The sequence below is a fragment of the Aplidium turbinatum genome, chromosome 18 (genome assembly GCF_918807975.1).
Source record: "Aplidium turbinatum chromosome 18, kaAplTurb1.1, whole genome shotgun sequence".
Lineage (NCBI taxonomy): Eukaryota > Metazoa > Chordata > Ascidiacea > Aplousobranchia > Polyclinidae > Aplidium > Aplidium turbinatum.
Window position 1 is genome coordinate 4,299,844 of NC_137489.1, and position 24,003 is coordinate 4,323,846.

Consider the following 24,003-nt stretch of genomic DNA (forward strand, 5'->3'; position numbering starts at 1 on the left):
GGAGCCTATATCGTTGAGTTTGAGCTAGTCAGAAGTACTGTGCAGTTTTTGTCTTTTTCTGTTTATAGATTTAGTTAACCATTGTATTTTTTTCAGATGTAGTTAATTTGTATGTATATTATTCCTGAAGAGGACATCTTGTGATGTCGAAAACGTTCGATACTTAATTTGTTGCGTAGTTTTATCTTTATGTAAATGTAATAAACTTGAAGATGTTAAACTTGATCACGTTGCTCGGCTTCGTATGCCTATGGTTCAATGTTAGGAATACTACATTACTAATAGGACAACTTAAAATTGAAATCACAGTTAAAAGAGTAATTAACTGACAAGTTACCACTACTATGGTGCATGGCTTAGGTGTATTACTAGTATTCAATTCATTCATGAGCTACATAACAATTGTCATGACAAACAATATGTAAATTGTGATGTCATGAACAAGCAATAACGTAAATCGTGATGTCATAGACAAAAATCTTGAACAATGAGTGTAAAAAAGTACAAAATTTGCAAGTCAGAAAATCTAGCTCTTATCATAGTACAGTAGAATTCGCCTATAGTGACACCTGAAGGGACCGCGGAAAAAGTGTCACTATAGACGAATGATGACGTCGTTGATAACGTCACTTGTGCAGTATCTGTGCATGCGCATCCCATGTTGGTTTAATTCAAACCCAGTCAGCAAATCAACCCTTTATGGTTCAACCTCTGCATACGTTAAATCAATGTAAAAAGATGGATTTGCTGGCTGGGAACTGGCGAATGTTGATAAGAACAAAATATGATTCCAACTTAAACTGGAAATACACCGTAAAGTGTCTTTATACGGAAATTTTTGAACCCAAGGGACAGAAATGTGGTGTCACTGTAAGCAAAGTGTTCTAATACACGAAGTCACTATAGGCCAAGTCATTTCTATGCAAAACATATGGTTTGCAAACGGGACTTTGCAACAGGTGTCACTATAAGCGAAGTGTCACTATAGCCAAAGTCACTATAGGTGAATTCTACTGTAGTTATCAAAATTAATTCATATTTTTTATTTGACATGAAAGAGTATTAGTATAAGTATAAAACATGTGAATTTCAGTTCTTAATTTTTATACCCATTTTTTATAGGCTCCCAAAGTTTGGCCTCCGAAAAATGCATGTATCAAATTGAAACCTCTATAATCATATCAAGCATTTCTCTGACGACTTTTTAAACAGTATTTTTGGATTCCTTGGGTCTTAAAATGTCTGTTTAGCACGGGTCTGCTACTATGCGGTGAGTCCGATTCGGTGAGTTTCTGACCTCTAACCCCTAACCCTAAAACGGCAATGATAATTAGGCTACGATACCCAATAATTTTTAAAAAAAATTTGAAAAAATCACCAAATAGGGATCGGACTCACCGAATCGGACTCAACGAAACGGGCCATTCCGGTTTAGCACAGTAGTTCTCAAACTTTTTCAAAAAATTTGTTGAACGGTCCCCTTGCGATTTTTTCAACGACTCACGGTCCACCAAAAACTTAAGGCGCAAAAACTGTAAATGATAATTTATTTGTTACATGCAATGTCAATTGCATTAAAAATGCACACGTCAATAAAATGTGTGCACCTGCTTGGGTGTTATTAGTTCTAGGTTAGGTTCCGTTTGGTTCAATATGATCTTGATATTATGTAGAGATGTACCGATATATCGGTATCGGTGATATCGGCCATTTTTTGAGTATCGGTATCGGCAAAATTTGGCCGATACTGTGGCCGATACTAAACATGTAAAAAAAGGCGTTTGCTGCGGAAACAAAAATATAGATTTTTTAAAGTAGTAACTAACGTCACATTGAAGTAGAAAAATAACAACCTGTTCAAATTTTTGATACCTCACAGAGTCACAGTCCCATGACATCATGCGCGCATCTTTTGGCATTGTTTGCTTACAGTCGTCGTCGTCGTCTGAGCTTCTGGGGCCGAGGGTCTATCCTTTTACCACCCCAGATTCACGATGTTCCCGGACTACACTGGAAGGCTGCTAGAGAGCAGCCAGTCTTTAGTTTCATCATCCATGACGCGCAGACCTTCCACTCCGTTAGGTGGCTTGAAGATGGTACAGTCATTGATGATGTGGTCTGCGGTCTGTTCCTCGGCACCACATTCACAGGAGGAGGAAGAAGCCATTCCCCATTGGTGCATGGTTGAGCGGAAAAGGCCGACGCCCGTACGGAGACGGTTGAGGCGCACCCACGCCTGTCTCTGTAGTGTCAGGCCGATTGGGCGTGTGTCGGCGTCGGGGATGAATGAATGGAGTCTGGTGGTGCTTGACCTCCATTCAGAATTCCATTTATGGTCCGCCCAAGTAGCCGCAGAGATGTCTTGTTCATCAGCTTCGTTGATCAGAAGCCGAGCAGCTGGCACGAATGGGTGTCTTGATTTCAGTTGGCGGGGGTGCCCGTTTGGGAAGGCAGAGATCTTGTTTGCTTACAGTGATTCTTTCACTCAAACTAAACGTTTTGTTTCGGCAGTTTGGCGTTGTTCGATTCTTAAGTTGTGAAGGAGACTCAATTTCTCAAATATTTATCATTTGTGTTTTTTTTTTACTCTCAGCAGAGGATAAACCAGGCCAAGACTACCCAGGTGGCGAGAATGTGTAGTTTTACATCGTTTTTGCGTTGCTGGACGTTTGAGGGACCCGTGTGGCTTGGTTGTTTTTTGGTGGGCTGGTTCTGTCAGTTTGTGATTTGGTTTCCGCCTTTCGTTGTGGTGGACTCACCAGGCTTGAACAATGTTGTGGCGGAGTGGGTGGGCTCGGGGTGGGGCGGTGGGACTGCAAATCCTCACTGAACTAATCAATAAGTAGTCTTGTTGCGCCTGGGATGGCGGCCTCATTGTGGGGGGGGGGGTTTCCTTCCCTGCTGTCAGCACGGGGCTGGGCGCTCACTGGTGCGGCGGGCTGTTGCGATTTGCTGGCCATAACGGTGTAGCTTCCACGCTAGCCATTTAGACCATCCAATCAACTATATGTTTCTCGGCAGCCGTTTTGTAGCAAGAATTGACATCGACAAGAATTGAAATGGCTAGTGTGGAAGCTCCACCGTTGTGGTTGGGGGGTAGCGGCAGCTCGCTGTGCTGGTGAGTGCTCAGCCTTGTGCCGGGGGGACGCTCCTTTCTTCGCAATGAGGTTGTCATCTTGGGTGCAACAAGACCATTTTGATTGGTTTGGTGAGGATTCGTGGTCCCATTGCTTTCTTTTTGGGCTTACTTATTCTGCCGTGACATTGTTTGGGCTTGGTGAGTTTGTTGCGGCTAAGGGTGGAAGTTGAATCGCCGACTGGTGGAGCCGGCTTGCTGGGGGCAGCCGAGTTGCACGAGTTTTTTGAGCATTTGGCTGGGTGGGAGCGATGCAGAATTGTGCATTTTTGCTACCTGGGTAGTCTTGGCCTGGCAAAAGCTTTTCAACCAAACAACAAGCGCCCTTAGGTTGCACATTACTTGTCGAATAGTTTTTTGTACGACTACACAAATCACTTGGTTTACATTTTACATCTTATTATCAATTATGATAGCCTATTTGGAGAGTTTGCGCAAACACTTTATTAATTTTTCAGAAACCCCAATTATGATGTAGCCTAATGTTTCTTCCCTTATACCCCAATCATCAATTATGATGGCTTTTTATTACTAAAACCTACTATTATGACACAACAATGCGGTTGAGATTGGATTCTTGAATCTTTAATAAATTATGCCAATTTAAAGCTTTTTTTAATAGTTTTATGCAAATAAGGTAAAACTTAGCATTTGATATAATTCCTTGCAATTACCAAAATTGCTTCTTTTTGTAACACCAAAGTATCGGCCAAAATATCGGTATCAGTATCGGCCTAAAAAAGTGATATCGGTATCGGGATCGGTATCGGCCAAAATATTGGTATCGGTACATCTCTAATATTATGCATTACATCCAACATGTTTTGAGCTAGGTATCAATGTGACATTGACTTCTGTATCTTTGACACCACCTCCGACAAAAAGTTTTCCGATAGCTCAGATATTCTCCTACTCACAGTGTCGTTTAACAGAGACACTTGCTTCAGCTTTTGAGCTTCAGATTCTCCCAAAACGTTTGATACAACAACTTGGCAATAAGGCAAGATCAGTTGTTCTCCGCTGGTGTGAGACTTCTTAACCCTACACTACAGTACAGTATTTTCCTTCCATTGATCACTAGTGCTATCAAATCTTGACCTAATTAAACTATTAGCTTGCCGTTTAAAAAAATCTGCATGTTTGTTTTGATAATGTGGAATTATTCTGGATGATGTGTTACCAAAAGTCTTTTCAGGTTGCTAGGTTTTAGAGTAGAACTTGCTAAAACAACAGCATAGCACGCACTGCGGCTTTTCTTCTCCTCCAGAATGTGTCACAGTGAAACCAAATTGAACATAGGAATCACTGAATCTTAATTTTTTTCGAGGCTGAGCCATTTTCACTTTTTGTACTCAAATTTAAGTTAAAAATTTAATTAGTAAAGTTAAAAAGTTATTAATTTTTGCATGGCCCACTGCAGATAAGGCCAGATTTGTCACATTTTGAAGGATTTTATTAACAGGCTGACTCAAACTGTCTTCAACAATGCAGTTTCTACAACTAAAGTTCTTTCAGAAAATATTGTAAGAGGGTGACAAACATTTCCTTTATTAGTAATAAGTATTTAAAGCTTTGTACGATATCGTGAGCTTTCTTTGAGTTGACTGATAGTTATTAATCTTCATAAATCCCAATTATAATACGAAATGAAACCTCTATCAGAAGTAGTTTTCTCCAAACCACCAACATTAACGTAAACGGAGAAAATAAACTTTTTCTACAATTCAGTAGATTGTTTCTGATCGTTACTCAATGCACATTATAAAAAATACGTCTTGGCAGGGCCATTGAGTGCATAATTGGGGCCGGTACCAAGCCAAACTCCGAGTCCCCTCAAAGTTTCAATTAGCAATGCACAAATAAATATACGTACAACCTGAATTTCTCTTTCACAGGTTTACTTTTTCTGCATAATTAGTGCAAACTATTATTTATCACATAGGTCCTCACAACAAGTACGGTGTGTGAAAAAAATAACATACCGGTACTAGGGTGGTCCAAAAAAAACTTTTTTTGTAAATGTTAATGTCTCACCTTAAAATATTCTTACCATTGATGAGAAAATGACATATGCGAATTTTCATAAAGATTGGTTGATATTTAGAGGTTGCTACCGGGGTTCAAAGTTTTGTCGTTTGCCCCCATTTTAACGTTTCGAGAGGATATGATATGATACGGTACAGTAAAAAATACGGTACAGTGCCATGGTATATTGCAATAAAAATACAGTTTAATAATTACTCTATAGTTTGTTTATAAACTCATGTGTCTGTATTACGCATTATACTAACTGGTCTACATGTACAAAATGTGCGACTTTGTATAAGGTAAAGGTGAGTCCCATACTTGAATACAAGCATCGAGGGATGAGGTTCTCATTATACTAAGCCTTCGGCACTAACGAGAGTAGGGTGGCCAGTTTCTTTCTCTCGGCCGCCTTTACTTCAGCAACTACGCCCACCCAATATATTACACCCTGGGTAGAGGTGGGCGTGGGCGGTGTTTGTCAACAACCAGTATAAACCGGGAGTCAAACCAGGATTGCATAATTGGAAAGTGAGCGTGTCACCGCTGCGACTTTGTATACTTGTGTTTTAAATTCAGAGACTAAATTGGACATTCATTAAAAACTTTAGAATACAACAAATAAACTACATGTACAAATGTACATGATGTAAACTAATATACATAGTACATGCATACAGGAATTATTGCGCGAGGGTCTTTCTACTGCAGTCTGGATATCGCTGAAGGTGATCGGCGACAACACGCAAAAGATACTGTTTTTGTTCTTCGCCAAATGTGTGTAATGTGTTGTATTCCGTGATCAACGCCACTCCACGCTCGGCAATGTCATTTACAACCTTCATTTCACTCACAATTGCTCTCGCTCTTTGATACGCGTCATTGGTCTTCCAGTTATCTGGGTCTATCTCCAAAAATGATAAAGACAAATTCAGGGCCTTAAAATCGGTTTGTATTTGATGTAGCAAAATCTTTCCAAACAAAATCTTCCAAACAAAATCTTACAACCTTCCAATGAAGGTTGTAAATGACATTGCCGAGCGTGAAGTGGCGTTGATTGATCACGGAATACAACACATTACACACATGTGACGAAGAACAAAAACAGTATCTTTTGCATGTCGTTGCTGATCACCGATATCCAGACTGCAGTAGAAAGACCCTCGTGCAATAATTCCTATAATCCTATACGTATGTACTGAACAATAAAAACTATTAATACCGTACTACAAAAAGTGCTCAATGCCAAGCAAAAAGCCAAGCAGAGCGAATTAAATCAAATATTGTTATTACTCTCTAAACCAGTGGCTCCCAAACGGGGTGCCAATTGCAATGCTCAAGGGTGCCGCGAGATATTTTAACTTTAACTCGTTAACTGTGGAATTTATTTATTTATTTTAACTCTAATCCACAGTAAGCCTTTGTTTTCTCGCCCAGGAAAAACAGCGTGAAAGAGATTTTGACTCGTTGCTGTTTTTTCCATAAAAACGTTTGAAACACATCATTATTGCCAGGTTTCATGATTTTATTTTGCGTTTCACGGCGCACAAAGTCAAATTGCAGTGATGGATTATCGGATTGTGTGACCCAGCACGATTATAAAATTGCACGATTGTTTGCGAACCATTATAAAATAGAATCTTTTGCATGGGGGATACCATACCTGCCCATACAAACACGATAGCCTACATAGCTAATCGAGAAATAGCTAAGTTATAATTGATTTGTTCTTTATACTTATATGAATATATTTTGTGAATTGCTTTGCGATTACAATTGGGTCTCCAAATTAGGAGATTTTCCGTACAAACGAACATTAAAACTAAAAAACGAGAACGACTGCTTATAGTCGAGGAAGAAATGTGGGTGGCTTTGTCGAATGTGCCTCGAGATATTAAGGGACTTTGGGCAAGAAGTCAAGCCCAAGTTTCACACTAAATTTTGAATAAATACATTTATTTACGTGCGCTATACTGTACAACTCATTCTGTGTTATTTCATACAGTTACTTGAAATACAGAAATCTCATAAAATTGACCCAGTTTAGCCAGGGTGCCGCAAACTATTTATCTCTTTGATAGGGTGTCGCAAGGTCAAAAAGGTTGGGAACCACTGCTCTAAACTCTTGACAGCCTGTTTTAACCTAAAATGAGGACCTTCTGATGATTACCTTTTTAGGGTGAAACAGGCTCTCAAGGGTTTAGACAGTGGTTCTCAACCTTTTCTGAGTCATGGCCGCCCAGACTGTGGCTCTAAAAGACCATGGCCCCCTTGAGCAAAATAAAAATGTATTTGTTTAAAGAACAACGAAACGAAATCAATAAAAACAGTTAACGAGTGATTAAATGATTTAATGCTTTCTTTTTCGTAATAGACTACGCTAGTAAATCAAGCGTATCCTTAATTGTTACATTACAATCACAAAAGATGATGCAACATGCAGTGAGATAGAACATACGATGAAAAAACATGCTTTTAGCTAGCTTTATGATACTAATACCTACATGAGTGTTTTTTGTGTCACAATTCTGTTATAATTCATCAATACATGATCATTAATGAAGCTTTTTATCGTGGCTCCCCTGAGAACGCTCTGTGGTCCCCTTGGGGGCCGAAGGCCATGGTTGAAAACCCCTGGTTTAGAGGGTAATAACTATGTATGTACTATGTATATTAGTTTACATCATGTACATGTAGTTTATTTAATGTCTTCTAAAGTTGTTATTGATTGTCAAATTTAGTCTCTGAACTTTAAACACAAGTATACAAAGTCGCACATTTAGTGTATGTAGACCAGTTAGTATAATGAGTTATACAGACACATGAGTTTATAAACAGACTATATAGAGTAATTATTAAACGGTATTTTTCTTGCAATATACCATGGCACTGTACCATATTTTTTACTGTACCGTATCATATCATATCTGTATCATATCCTCTCAAAACGTTGAAATGGGGGCAAACGACAAAACTTTGAACCCCGGTAGCAACCTCTAAATATCAACCAATCTTTATGAAAATTCACATATATCATTTTCTCATCAATGGTAACAATATTTTAGGGTGAGACATTAACATTTACAAAAAAAGTTTTTTTTGGACCACCCTAACCGGTACATAAAATAATAACCGTTTTAAATACGTTTGCCTGTAGAAATGACAAACTTTAGAAAAGACCCTGAATACTTGGTGTAAAATAACATACGTCTTTAGCATACACACAACACGACTACAAAAATAATTGCCAATGCAGCAGCTAAAAGAAAGACCATGAAATTGTAATGATAAATGTTTATCAGGGGTGTAGTCAGGGGGCGAGAAAAGGGAGCAATTGCCCCCCCCCCCCCGAAATATTTTAAAGTAACATTTCACACTCTATTACCGGATCATTTGACAAAGTTTTACTACCGATTTTGGCTGAAAGAATGGCAATTTTAAGATGTGTTTTAAAATTTTTTCCGGGGGAGGACCCCAGTGAGTGCTCCACCTTCAATGAAACTCGTTGCCACTCCAGGCTCACTCACATATGAAAAAATACTTATTTTCCACCCCTGAAATTTTGTGCTGGCTGCACCCCTAATTTTATATTTCATAGCCTATGTAAAATTTCAAGATTAGTACTCGATCTTGCCTCACACCATCACATACACCAAAGGGATGAGAATTATGGTATCCCTACTTTACAATCATACATTGTTTTGCATAAAAATACAAGAATTGTACAAATATCATCGGATCATTGAACAAGCTTTGAAAACTTTACTTGGTCAAATTCATTTGAACAGTCTAAACATATAATACAGTACAGTAAATAAGTGCAGGCAATGGGTTTAGCAAAATACAAGATAGTTAACCTATTGATTTAAAAAAAATACACTTACTGAAGTTGAAGCCAAACTGATTGTCAGTCATACATAAAAAGACTCTATAATATTTATGAAAAACAAAATCCTTAAAAATTGTTGAATGTCATGTTGGGAAATGTGTTTGGGCTATCACAATGACTACTGTTGTCTTTGTTGCTTTTCACAGCACATACAATTTCAGAATACATGCAATAATTAGGTGCATGTCCAAGATACATTGAAGAAATGACTAGAAAAAGGTAACATACAAAAATCATAAGACGGATTAATACTCTCAGTTGTGGTACCCAGCTGATTAATTAATACCAATTTTTTAACACATTGTTTTGAACATATCTACAACGCAAAGGTACAAAAACCACCAAAGGTATAATCATCACGTTTCTATCTTGTAGGATGGTTTGGATACAATGCATCATTGTTCATCACGAAGAAAACTTCTTAGTCTTACATAACTTTTATAACAAAAGTAGAACACTCCTAATGCAGTAAGCTACATACTCACCATGGCACTGAGGTTTAACACCAAGGTCTACTGAAATCTGTACATGCCAACAATACCAGTTCCACCAGTCATTCTAACTCTATCAACGGATAACGAGAGAGGTGAACCGGTGGTAGACAAAAACTTTCTAATTACTTTTATGTTCATACTTGTCACTTAAATACTTTTGTAGTAAGTATTAATTCTTTTACCTTTGTCTTGTTTTGAAGTTGTTCTTGAACTCCTTGTGTTTTTGCTTCTTGTTTTTATATGTGGCAAAGCTTCTTTATTAATAAAGTAAAACCTGGTCAAATGCTGAGTCATTTTCAAATCACTGATATTTTATTAAGAAATTGGAATGCCTTTCTACCACCAGAGGGTGGTCCATCACCATGAATATGCTTAAAAGCAACTTCATTCCTTTGTTCAACATCACACAACTGAACTTTCCCTTCTATTTTCCTGTTCTTTTTTTGATGAATGAACTTTCCACGAAAGGACACAATCATTTAAATACAAAATTATAACTTTCAGAAATGTTTGTAATGGCCCTGATTAACTGTAACAGCAAAAACTCTGCATCTAAATGTGATTGCTATGAACTACAAATAAAACTAGATAAAAGTCTTCGCTAAGCACCTTGTTATAAGGAGGATTTTTAAAAGTACCCCACTTTTGAGACGATGTTTCAGCCTAACACTTACCAGCAAAAAATAAACTTGTTGCTTCAAGATGTTCACAAACTCGTTTAATTAAAAAAGCGACGGCATTTAAAAAAGTTTTTTCTAGTAGACTTACTTTTTAACATAATTATCCATCATGTATTTTTGTTTTTACAAACACAGCTCCTAAATGTCAAAAAGCTGTTTATGGTAAATATAACACAATGGTGCTTTGTTGGTTATTGTTACCGCAAAAGTGTTTTAACTTGTAAAAACATTAATGATTTTGTTAGATTTGTTTTAATGTTAATATTATGGCAGTAGCTATTTGACCGGCGCCGGTCTTTGAATCTGAAACACAATTTGACTGGTCATGAAGTCACTATATAGGCATTTTTTCTTTTTCTCTTTCAAAGCAAAAGACGAGTTATACTATATAAGTTCTAAATTCAACACGTAAGTTCAACTGATTCTGTGGCGCGTGGGATACGTATCGGGCTGATGCTCCAGAGGGAATTAGTTCGATACTACGCGGAAGTGTTTTTTTATTATTATTTATATTTAACTAACTTTTGACCCGAAGTGACTCAATTGTTAGGCTTCTGCATTTTTGTGGTCAATTTTTAATTTGAGTAGCCTACAAAACGCAAAAATGTAATGACAAACGAAAAATTATGACTAACGCAAAATTACCCAGAGAAATTCTCAAATTTCAGAAAATTAAAAACTCTAACTTTATTACTTAATTTTATTTTTTAATATTCTTGAGTTTAAGAATTTCTCTGGATACTTTTCCATTCGTCATAAGAGGATGTGACCGTGTTTGCCAAACGACGCAAAAATGTAATGCGTCGTTTGGCAAACACGGTCACATCCTCTTATGACAAACGAAAAGTTACCCAGAGAAATTCTGAAACTCCAGAAAATTAAAAACTCTAACTTTATTACTCATTGTTGAAAAGACATAAAAAATTGGGCTGTAGGCAACTCAAATTAAAAATTGAGTCACTTCGGGTTGTGTCACTTCGAGGTCAAAATTTAATTAAATATTAAAAAAAAAAAGCTTCCGCGTAGTATCGAACTCATTCCCTCTGGACCATCAGCCCGATACGTATCCTACGCGCGACAGAATCAGTTGAACTTACGTGTTGAATTTAGAACTTATATAGGCAATTTTCTCGTCTTTTGCTTTGAAAGAGAAAAAGAAAAAATTGCCTATATAGTGACGTCATGACCGGTCAAATAGTGTTTCAGATTCAAAGACCGGCGCCGGTCAAATAGCCACTGCCTAATATTATGTTAAGATTAACTTGATCGAGCAGTCTTTGACCCATTGTAGATTTTAAAGCATTTCTAACTCCTTCAATCCTACTTATTTCCAGTAGATTTAGTCTAAGTCTAAATTACCATAGTCCAAGTCTAAATTACCATGTTCTACCGGTATATCGCGATTTCGGGTATTGAACCATTTTGAGTACAACTCCATGACCAGCACATTAAAATTTACAGCAGTTCAGTTTAGAAAAAGGCTAAATAAAAATGACTGTGGCTATCATTCCCATACAAGGGTTGCCAGACATGGAATTCTGCCCAATTTTGAGAAAATATTGTAGCCTACGTTAAATTGCCCACTCCATTTTTTTTTTATAAAGTGTAGCACACTGCAAAAACTTAATCCAAATACAGTCAAGTTACTACAATTTTTCATGCATATTACAAAGTATTTGACTTGCGATAACTTGAAAGATCCAGTGTCTTAGTGTCTAAATATACCGTACTTGGAGCAAAACTAAAGTTCTTGATTTCTTATTATTACAGTGCAGTGTTAAACACTTGTCATGCAGCCACCTAAAAAATGTGGGCATAAAAAGATCTGGGGGCTTGATTTAATTCTTTCAATTCTGATCACTTTCACAAAAGCATGGCTAATAAAACGTACTTAGAGACAAATGTCATTTTAAATAAACCATGCCATAATAGCAACCACAAAAATGACTGCAATGATGAATGATGAGTTTTTTCATGATGAAAGCAGCACCTGTCAGTTAGGCAAACTTTAAAGCCTGGAAAAACTTAAAAGGTATAATATATATAGTTTTTACATAGTCAAAATAAAACATTCATACTTGTTTGACATATCATTGGGCTATGTTAGTTAAAGCAGTAGACACTAGACAAGGCACTCTAACAGCTGCAAGGTATTATGGTATCTGTTAAACATACCCAAAGATTAAATTGGTGAATGCCTAACCTATTCTGGTATACCTATGCCTGTTGAACTGCCCAGGTACTTTTTAGTTTTAACTATCAACTAAGCAGCTTCAAAAAGAAAACAGACCCATCACCAGTGGTTTGAACTGCTGGACTTGGCTGGGCTGCATTGATCAAAAGTCTCACCAAATAGCCAGTTGAGTATGTGGGAGTGGCAAATAAATCATGTTTAGTTAAGTCTAGTTAAAATAACAATAACACATGAACTTTTTATCAATCAACTGCTTTTAACTTTTCTTTAGCAATCGCTATTATTTCGAGTATTCCTGCCAATGTGACAAATCAGGCCAGACACTAGAGGGGGCCATGATTTTTGGCTAACTTGACTAAGGCTAAAAAAGCTAAAAGTTCGGAAAGGCATTCAATTCAAAACTTAAATCAGAAAAAATAACCAGCCTTAATCAACTTCGCCTAACTCCTTGTTAGTCAAGAATATTTCGTAATTCTGTTCATGATCTGGTAAATACGAGTGTTGTAGGAATATGTCACCACTATGCACTCCTTAATGTCACAAAGGCGATAGAAATGAAATGAAAGGCCAGGCTTAAAAAACTGTGTGGAGGGATGGCAAGACAGCTCACTAAAATATGGTATATATATCTTTTAAGTTTGGTTTGGAAAATAAGTTGCCTGAAAATTTTCACTTTCTACAAAATTTTTTTCTTTGGGATCATGTTAATTTTTTTGGAAGGTGCTTCGCGGAAAATTGTCTCGCGGACCACAAAAGGACAACGGACCTCAATTTGAGAACCGCTGGTTTAGCAATTTTCAGCCATATTGTATGATCGTAGGTTAAGAAATTAGAATTATGACAAGAAAATGGACAAAATCACTGAAGTGGAACATGCAAAAATGGTGATTTTTCTAATGCCCATAACTCTACCAATGTTTAAAATTTTTCAAATTTTTTTTTTGCATTCTTCATATTTCTTTGACATCTACAAGTATGCCAAATTTCAATAAAATCTATGACATGTGGTGTAACTTTTCCAAAAAATGTGCTCATTTGGCATGGAATGACCCGTACCACAGGTGCAGGACCTGCAGGTAGAGTTTCACGCGAGCACCAATAGCCATTTCAAGGAAAAGGTCCAGGTAGCCTATGATGTTGCTTCTTTTAGGAATGGCATTTGTGAGAACGTTCCACATTTCTTAGTCATTCACTTCAGCATTTGTCAGACTTGGGGATGTAAACCAATATTAACATAAAAAAGCGTTAACATACTGGAAAAAAGAAGCCAGTTCTTGCAGTGGTACTGAAATGTTTAAATAATGAGTCAGAAGTGTTGGTTGATACGATAAACACGACGGACTCAAGTGGATCAAAGAATGAAACAAGACACGTAATTGAAGCACTGAATGTTGTCAATTTCGACATAAAAATAGCCTTGGGTCTTGTTTTTGACACAACTGCAGTAAATAGTGGTTAGAAAAGCGGCGTCACCGTTCAATTTCAAAGCCATATAGGACACAGTATCTTTCAACTAGCCTGCAGGCATCATATCATGGAGCTTGTTTGTGGTGGAGCAGCTTCAGTGGTCTACGGTGACACAGAATCACCACATGAAGCTGTATTTAAAAGCTTTGCAGAAGTTTGGATGAACAATATAAATGTTTAAGTTTATGAAACTTTCCAAACAAACAACAGAAAATTGAATAGAATTAAAGAATCAGTTCTAGATTTCTTGTTCAGTTGGCTTCAAAATGGAATAAACATATGAGAAGATTACAAAAAGTTGGTTAAATTGTCCATTCTTTTTCTTGGTGGTACTTTCCGGCGTGGATACAATATTACACGTTCAAGGCTCCAAGTGTGTTTAGCACGTATGATGGCGAAGATCATTTGTACCATTCAAATTGCCTTGTTCAAGCAGCAGTTATCAAAAAATCCAGCTTTTACAAAAGATTGTGGCCTTGAGAATATATATTCACTGGATGCTTTTTAACACTTTTTTATGTTAAATATTAGTTTACATCCCCAAGTTTGACAAATGCTGCAGTGTATGACTTAGAAATGTGGAACACTCTCAAAAATGCCATTCAGCTCACCTCTAAAAGAAGCAACATAGGCTACCTGGACCTTTTCCTTGAAATGGCTGTTACTGCACGCGCGAAACTCAACCTGCACCTGTGGTACCTCATTGAGCGCCACGTTGTGTTTGCTTTTGCAAGTGATTCATTGTGTGAGCATATCCACCAAGGTCCAAATCTGGCAAAAGATGCAAACATTTCGAACAAGTTCTGAGAGAGCCGCTATTGGTAAGGAGTTAGTTCAAATGCATTCTACTGTATTCTAAACTCCACTCGCTTGCTGGACTTGATCGGACCAGACTCTTTTGAACTCATTAGAATTTTTTCCAGATTTGAATGTCTGATTCATGAAAGTCCCAGATCTTGGCACCATATGGAGGAGTTTTCATCGTTCAAAGCTCTGCTACAGAACATGCCTGCTACAAATGATGTTGTGGGGAGAGTTTTGGGCATGGTCACTGATGTTGAGGAAAGGGCTTCTGCTCCAAGTAATGAGAAAGAGTTGGACAAAGCAATCAAAGTCACTCATGCTTACCGTTCCAAAGTTCGAGATATGGCCAAGAAGTCATTGTCCACCAAAAAGCTGGACACAACCACAAAATCATTTTGAAGAAATATTAAGTGGTAAACTAATACGAAAAATGAAAAAAAACTGTCTTGAATTATTTAATGGGTAATTACAGTGGTCAGTGGTTGAAAGTTAAGTGGTAAACCAAACTGCAAAAGCAATAAAGCTTGTCTATGATTAAACAAAAGTTGCTTGTATTTTAAATTTTGTGTCATTAGTCAATTAGTGTTGTATATATATTAAACTAAAAGTTGAACATTACACGTTTATGAGGGCCACATTTGGTCAAAAATGTGTTTTTTGCATTTTTTTTCATAAACTATGGTTTAGACCCCAAAACTCTCTGGAAGTTAGATAGGAAACCATGCATTCTGCTTCTTCAAAGCCAAGTTTGAGCAGTCTAGGCCTACTGGTTGCTGAGATACAGCCAGATTGGCCGATTTTGACCCGGCGGGGGGTACCAGCCCACTGCTAGGGCGTCAAATGTGGACCAATCTCAACAAAACTTGGCAAGGTGTCATTTTGGACCATAATGCAGAGGTCTAAACAAGAAAAAGTTTAAAAATCAAAACTTAGTTTTTTTAAGTCACCCTACCTTCCACTGAAAAGGCGAAAACAATTCGTTGTGGTATTAGGTGTCAATAGACTAAACCCTGTCTTTTGTAACTTACAATATCTTTTCGTTCATCTTTTAATCCTTGCAGTTCCAGCTCTAAACAAAACAAAGCAACGATAACAAACCATGCGCCGCATCAACATTAAATGCTTTGCTGTAGCATAAAACATGGGTGTTGTTTTAGACTTTTTTTGACCCCACAATAGATTGGGTAAAAATTAGAAAAATAAATTGACACATTATTCCACTCACCATTTTTCGATAATTTTCTTACAAACCACCATTGTAAGAAGCGCTTTAAAAGATAAATTCTACAAATGCAAAAATAATTAACATTCAAAAATGATGAAAGGCAATATACTACAAGAGAACAACTGCACATCCTTCAAGCTGGTGCTAAAGAGAAGCCCAATTATGGATCCATAGGATGCACTACAATTAATATTCCTTGGAAAATCTTTTCAGTACGGTACCGTATGGGCATGAACACAACAATAATTACAAAATAAATAGATAAAATACCAAACCGGGGCAAACACAAACTACACATTTGCCACATATATATTATATATACATATAGTCATATACATTATGTCAAACGTACTCCTAATTTTCTACAACAAACAAAAATCTGCAAAATTATAACTTTTGAACTTCTAGCTATGCATTTCATTAACAGTTAACACCGTATATGTAAACTCAGCATCACTTACAAGATAGGAAAGCAAAAAAAGAGTAGAATTTGCAGAGTCCGTTCAAATGCTGTTGAAGGAATAAATAGAAAATACAAAGCAGCACATGCAATCACATATACAATGATTGAATACAGGATAAGGTTTCCAATTACCTGAAAAGCCAAACTTTGATAAAATAGTTGAAGTCAGAATCAAAATTACAGTTGTTTTTTTTAAACCAACGCTCCAAAAGAATATTACTGAAACCTTCAGTACCAGTACTTTACAGACCATTCATTTCAAAAGTAAGAACTAATTTGATGTGAACCACAGTACCCCAGCAAACAAATCACTTATTTTTTATATTGATTCAACGTCAGCAAACTGGCTGCCTGATTCGCAGGAAAACTTACTGCTCAAACTCTACTTCAACATCTGATTAGAAAATTCTAAAATTCATTTAACACAAAAACAGGTCGTCTTATACATTTTTAGGTCGCGTTATATTGCATGAAAACTTGTGTCACTTTTGCAGTCAATCATACCCTAGATCGAAGTTCTTGATTAGATTTTCGAAACCTTTGTAATCTCAGTATTTCCTTATGAATTCCTTCCAAAACTTCCACAGTGGTTTTCTTTTTCTGTAATGTGTGTGGTCAATTGGTCATGTAAATCATAGAGGTCAACATGTACATGTGTGGTCATCACCACAAATGTGACACCATAAATAGCAACGACGGGCAACTGTGTCTTTCATTATTTATCTATTTTACTGACACTAGGGGTGTTCAATTTCGAATTTCGATTAAGGTGATATTCGAAATTCGTTTTTCGTATCGGACATATATATTCGAAATTATAGCAGCCCTTTCGGCTGAACGCGGTTGAAAGTAACGCGCGAGTGGCGCGAAATCTGTCTTGTCGCATTTTGCAAGCGAAAAAATAATTCGACGTATGCGCATCGTCGATCACCACACGCTCTCGCGGGTCCAACGGGCAGTCCTGCACCAGGGATGCCAGGTTGGCATTTTTAATGCCAAATTTCACAAATTTCTCTCAAGAATGAAAATAGCTAGGTTGTGCAATAGCAGAAAGTGTAGGCTGAGCTTTGTCGCAGTTTTATCCATTTTTTACCGAATCCATAGGCGCCTAAGCCGTGGGGGCAGGGCCGTAGCCAGACAGCAGAGCAAGGGGGGCAACTTTTTTTTAGGGGGAAGAGGGCGAAAAAATTTAAACGGCCAAAATCATTATAATTGTAGCTGTTGCTCGAGAATGTTGAGATTTTGCCAAAAGGCAGGGAAACTTTTTCAGGGGGGCGAGGTCCCCCAGGCCCCTGGCTGGCTACGGGCCTGCATGGGTGCCAGGCCCCCACGCATATTTCTGGGTGGGGGCAACTTTTTATGCTGTATTGAATATTGATACATAAAACAATGGATGAACTAGCGATCGGCAGCAGGAAAACACTTTTTGAATGCAAACCGTAACAGCTTTGCGATAAATAATCACTATGAACGAGTTGCGATGCTACAATCCAACACCAGACAACAAAATCTGTCATTTTTACATTGATTTAATGTCTGCAGACGTTGAATCAATGTAAAAATGACTGATTTTGCTGCCTGGGACATAGCAAACATCTACCATTTTGTGTCGATTCAATGTCATCAGATGTTGAATGCATCCAAAAACAACATAATTTGCTACGTAAACGGAGCGTGCGTTTAGCTTTGTGCGCTTGCAAACGTACTCGATGTCGCTTTTGAGTCGAAACCTCTGCACTCTGCAGTGAAATGTCGTGGCAGTGAATCGCTCGCTGTGAAGATGAACTTGAAGTGTTTGGGATCCCAGCGACCTCGGCTCCAGTGGAGCGATCGTTTTCAAAAGCTGGCCTGACCGTCACGAAGCTGAGATCCCGACTGACGGGTGACCATGTCGATCAGCTTGTGTTCATAAACAGGAGCTGTAGACGTTAGTTTGTGTTCTTTTTTCGCAAATTTTCATGGCTTTTTTTCGCGTTTTCTAGCGAATTTTTATGTCGTTTCTTTCAATAAAATCACATTTTGCAGTTTGGTGAATAGTTGTGATATTCGAAATCAAATTTCGAAAATCGAAAACAAATTGAATTTCGAATATTCAAATAATCGAAATTGAACACCCCTAACTGACACTACACATTTTGCGGCTTGCTAGTGTTTATAATTTTTGGCAAGTGACTCTTTTATTGAACAAGTTTGCCCACCCCTGTCATATAGAATAGGGGTTTGAAAATTACAAAACTTAATCCTTACTTTTGTGATTATTGAGTCTCAATGGACTAATAACTATGCCGATGAAGATTTATGAAAAGAAAAAAAGAAGGAACGAGACACAAAGTAATAGAATTTGGTAAACCTTAAGAAAATACAACTTAGTTGAAACATGCCCTGACTCAGAACCTTTTAATGGTGAACCTACAACCACTGTTTGCATGTGGCCTCTCTTCGAGTCCACAGCCAAGAAAATAAATATATATTTATATCACACAACTTTATTCAAATATAATTAGATTTGATTTCAGATCTCTTCCTGTAGAAGCTTTAACAAAATACATTTCAAAGTCAGTGATAGGCACAGGAAGGGCTTACCTTCCATTTAGAAAACACAGATCCCATCGCAAATCAAAATTTCAACTGAATTCAGGTCATAAAGAAGAAACACCTTTTTTCATTGCTTGAACGTAAAAACACAATTATGAACTATATATTTAGTTATCTGAAAATTTATAAAAAAAGTTTTAAATTAGTAATATGCCTATTAGTAATGCCCCCAAGAGTCATGGACAAAGCAACATCTTTGTCCATCATGCTGATTGTGTAGATACAAAATACATACATTAATACAACATACAATAAGTATATACAATGTTCAATATTGAATCAAGCATTGTTCAATAGAAAAAAACTTAGACGAGCCAATGCTATACAGACTTTATACAAATTTCTATTTTCAAATTCAAGATACAAATGGTTCCATAGTAGATGCTAATGCATAGCATAAGCCCGTCAACTCAGATGAACTACCAAGAACCAACACCCAACAAAATTCTATCATCAACTGCTGAAGCTTCATTTTCATATATAGAGCTGTCATGCTTCCGCATTGATGACCGGGGATCAAACAGCATTTTTCCAATTGTTGCAGCAAAGTTCTGATCCTCACAATCGCTGACAAAAGTTGAAGTCCGATACGATTTCGTAGTTTGGTTTTGATTGCAGAAACTCTCGAAAAGGCTCGCTCAACTACCGTAATGCATTGCTGATTGGTATAGGCTACATTGTTAGTGCCAATTGAGCAACTTCTCTAAATTTATACTCCCCTGCAGCATTTCTAAACTCGTACACCTTGGTACAAAAATACAAGAATCTATCATTTCCCGTTTTAATTATACAAGGAAGACCAGTTTACATTCAGTAAGTTTCTCCACTGACATGCAATTTTTCCCACTTTAATTTATAACTTAGACACCAATAAAAGCTTCAAAAATTATGGTACGGTACTAAACCAAGATCATAACTACCCTATAATTTCCGATATTCGATACAAGTGCAATTTCGCTTTCGCCACTCAGCCCTTCCATTCTCCTGGATGAAAATGAATACAGCATTGCTGTAACAACAGTCAAAGCTGCTAATGGTCAGCAGTAAAATTAATCCTCATGCCGAATCAAAAAAATAACGTCATTTTTTCTGTAACAAACCGAAACTTTACCAACATTTTCAAAGGCTGGTCGGATTCTACCAATTATTCAGTTCTGCCAACTCAAAATTCACTGTCAAACAACTTAAAATTCTGCCAAATTTAAGCGCCGTCTCGCGCCAAATCAGAGACTGAAAGTAGCCCAAAAAAGCGCAAGTCGCAAACCAACATTTTTTGGCGCCAAGCCCAACTAAAAGTAGCCCAATTGCAGATAAATCGCCCAATCTGACAACACTGCACCGTCATTCTTCTGGCAAAATAATTCTGCGAGATCCGCCTAGACCTAATCCTAATAAAATAATCCGTAAAAAGACGCGCAGTAAATAATGCGATAAAAGCATACCGGTAGTCAAATTCTATAAAACCACTTCTCGTCGTCACATTCACAGTTATTCACGTCATTCACATTTAATCAGGGGTGTCACATTCCTGATGCGGCACACGAGGGAGATGTGAGGAAACGGCATCTTGAACTCCTGCGGCACACGAAACGTGCAACTCGAGCTGCGTACTCCTGAAAAGGACTAACATGGTGCAGTCAAGTTTAGTTGAAAGAAGTCAAGTCAAGTCAAGTCAATTTATTTTGTTTTAACAGCGCCATATATTAACATATAATCAGAGTAAAATGTAATTGTCAAAACAATGCATTGTACAACTGTTGGTTAGATTATGGCGCAATCAGGATGGTAGCGAAAGACCATAAGCAGTCATCTAGTCAGCCACCACCCCATCACAGTAAATCTAACTACACATTCATACACACTAGTGTGCAGAGGCAGGCACACTACTTTATTGAATAAAAAGGGTTCGCCACTGAGATTGAAAAACAACTACTGTTGGTTTGAATCTGCATTCTCAGACTGAGTAAGCCGAGGATGAAGATTCAAACCAACGACCAAGAATTGACCAACCACCAATAATTAGTGATTGTGTGCTATAATAGGCTACAGCACTTGCGAAAGTTTTCCTGAAATAACGAGGAAAAACGTGGATACCACCACCGAATTGCAACAATTTTTATGTGAAGCATACAAAAACAGGGCAATTTGATACTAATAACGGGTCTGCTACTATTCGGTGAGTCCGATTCGGTGAGTCTGATTCGGTGAGTCCCTAACTTCTAACCCCTAACCTTAACTCCTAACCCCTAACCCTAAAACGGCAATGATAATTAGGCCACGGTACCCGATAATTTAAAAAAAAAAATTAAAAAATCCCCCGTTAAAGGATCGGACTCACCGAATCGGACTAACCGAATCGGACTCACCGAAACGGGCCATTCCGCTAATAACTGTAGAGAACAAATATTAATAAGTACGATATGATGATATAGGCCTACTGTAAAGGTAAGTTATCCTTTGTATTGAGCACTTAAGGTACGCATATTGTATATTCATGTAACAGTTGGTTTTTGAGATTTTTTTTAAAGCAATGGAACGGTAAATCTTTTATATCGTGTGAAATTTCACTCCACACTTGCACACACAAGAAATGGAGTGTTTTTTTGCCAAAGTTTGTTTCAAACCTGGGAAGAAAAAATCTGGTTTTAGCCTTATGTCTTGTATCATGTTGATGTATGTCGTCTAATTTAACAAAGTAGCCAGAGAAACATGCTGGCAAAAAATTATTTTCGTACTTGAACATGAACTGTGCATATGCCAGCTTTGCAAGGTCACTCACTTTTAATACCTGAAATTTGCTGTACATGTAGGTCGTCGAAGTTTTCCTGTCACCAAACAAACACGCTCTAAAAAATTTGTTCTGAATCACTTCCACCTTGTGTACTAACGTTTTGTTGGCCCTACCCCAATTAATTATCAAATATTGAAGATTTGATTTAAATAATGAAAAGTAAATTAATCGTAATGTGGATAATGGGACATAGTATCTGATTTTGTAAGCAATGCCACATACTTTACTCAATTTTGTGCAAAGGTCAGAGATATGGGCGATTGGGCGTTCCAGTTCAATCTGTGGTCCATCGTTACTCCAAGATATTTTACTTGATCAGTTTTGTTAATGCTTTGGCCGTTTAAGGTGAGAGAGAACGATTTTGCAACAGGAAGATTTCTACAAATAATCATAAAATTAGTTTTAGTGTAATTAATCGATAATTTATTGGTTCTCATCCATACATCAATCTTTTTTATTTCTTCAAATTGGCTTGTTGTTCTAGGCAAGTCAAATTATGGTGTGTCATGTTTAGGCTGGTGTCATCCGCAAAAAGAGTGGTCATGAAAGAGGACGCAGTAGGTAGATCGTTCACATATAATAAAAATAACAAAGAACCAAGGACTGACCCTTGGGGGATGCCGCATTTGACCGTCGAAAAGTTTGATGATGATGAGTTAAGTTTGGTGTATTGTTGTCTGTTGGTTAAATAAGACTTCATCAAGTTCCATATTTTTCCACGTAAACCATAACAATATAATTTGTTCAATAAAATTCCATGATCAACAGTGTCAAATGCTTTACTCAGGTCAAGAAAAATGGAGCACGTATAGTTATTGTTATTTAAGTTTTTGAGTAAATGATCATATATGTGAGTTATACTGAGTTCTGTCGAATCGTTTGTCCTAAAACCATGTTAACTGGGAGTTAATATATTATTTTTATCCAGAAATTTAATCATTCGTTTGTACAAAAGCTTTTCAAGAATTTTAGAGAAAGTGGGCAAAAGAGATATTGGCCTGAGATCGGTTAAAGCAGTGGGATTGGATACCTTTGGTATTGGGATGATTTTAGACAGCTTCAGTGGATCTGGATAGGTCTCTTGAGCAAAGCAGTTGTTGTATAATCGAGCAAGAATGGGTGAAATAATACAGTTTGCAAGTTTGATGAATTTTGTCGGGATATCGTGTATTCCAGGAGAAGTTTTTGTTTTCAATGTCATTATGATGTTTGAAACCTCACTGGGATTGATGTCTTCAAGTAAAAAACTGGATTGGCATGTTGTCGTTAAAAAATCTGAAGAGGATACGCCAGTTGGTTTAATTTTACTTGCCATATTAGTACCAATATTGGTGAAGTGCTCATTCAATAGGTTTGCAAAGTGGGTTGATTCAGTTTTGTGTAAAGTGTTATTTATTTCCATATTGGTGGGAAGCGATGACGTTGACTTGGATTTGCTAGTGATCAATTCGTTAATTACTTTCCATGTTTTTGATGCATCAGCTTTGTTTGCTTCAAATAAATAAGTGACTAAGTGTAGTGTTGTCTTTTAGCTATTCTTTTTATATGCACCAAGCGGTTATTGTAAGCTGTATATTTCTTTATTTTCATGTCATCTTTGTGCTTATAGCACGCTCGATATAGTCTATTTTTTGTCCTTATGGATTTAAGAATTCCTTTTGTGATCCAGGGTTTGTTTTGCAATTTAACTTCTTTACGGGATAATTTCCTTACAGGTGCGTGTTTATTGAGTGTTTTTTGGAACGCATCTATGAATTCACAGAATTGTGTGATGACGTTGTTTTTTGTGAAATCAAGGGAGTTCATAGCAACATGCATTTCAGATAAAAAGTTTTCATTGTCAAAATGCCGCATACATCGTGCCAATTTCGGAACTTTGGTTTTAAGGAAATTCAAATTAGTTACGCTCAAGAACACTGGTAAATGATCAGAAACATCATATAAACAGATACCGCTGGTTTTGTGTTGTTTTTCAATGTTTGTGTAAATATGGTCCAATAAAGATAGTTCACTAATTTTAGAAAATCTAATTGGATGGCTTATCACGGAATTACAACCTATGGCCACAAGTGAGTCCAAATATTCTTTTACTTTAGGGGTTTTATTTTCATGCATAAGGTTGATGTTGATGTCTCCGCAAATGATATATTGTGATTTCGTCTTCTCAATTTCCGCAATAGTTGATATTATCCTGTTTTGAAAACTATCAATGTTTGGTCCAGGATGCCTGTAGATGACAC

The 24,003-nt window shown here is 37.2% G+C and overlaps 1 protein-coding gene across 1 annotated transcript in view; it reads right to left on the reverse strand.

The window, feature by feature from the left end:
- The window catches only part of LOC145787425 (endoplasmic reticulum junction formation protein lunapark-B-like), a 41,884-nt gene extending 22,795 nt beyond the window's left edge, over positions 1-19,089 (reverse strand). The window contains exons 1-5 of the mRNA XM_082599167.1: positions 18,961-19,089; positions 16,882-16,977; positions 16,376-16,509; positions 15,915-15,973; positions 15,718-15,758 (exon numbers count right to left, since the gene is read on the reverse strand). Coding sequence (XP_082455293.1) covers positions 15,718-15,758; positions 15,915-15,973; positions 16,376-16,509; positions 16,882-16,977; positions 18,961-18,987 — 357 coding nt within the window. The 5' untranslated portion in view covers positions 18,988-19,089. The remainder of the gene's footprint in view (positions 1-15,717; positions 15,759-15,914; positions 15,974-16,375; positions 16,510-16,881; positions 16,978-18,960) is intronic.
- Positions 19,090-24,003: the final 4,914 nt, after the last annotated feature.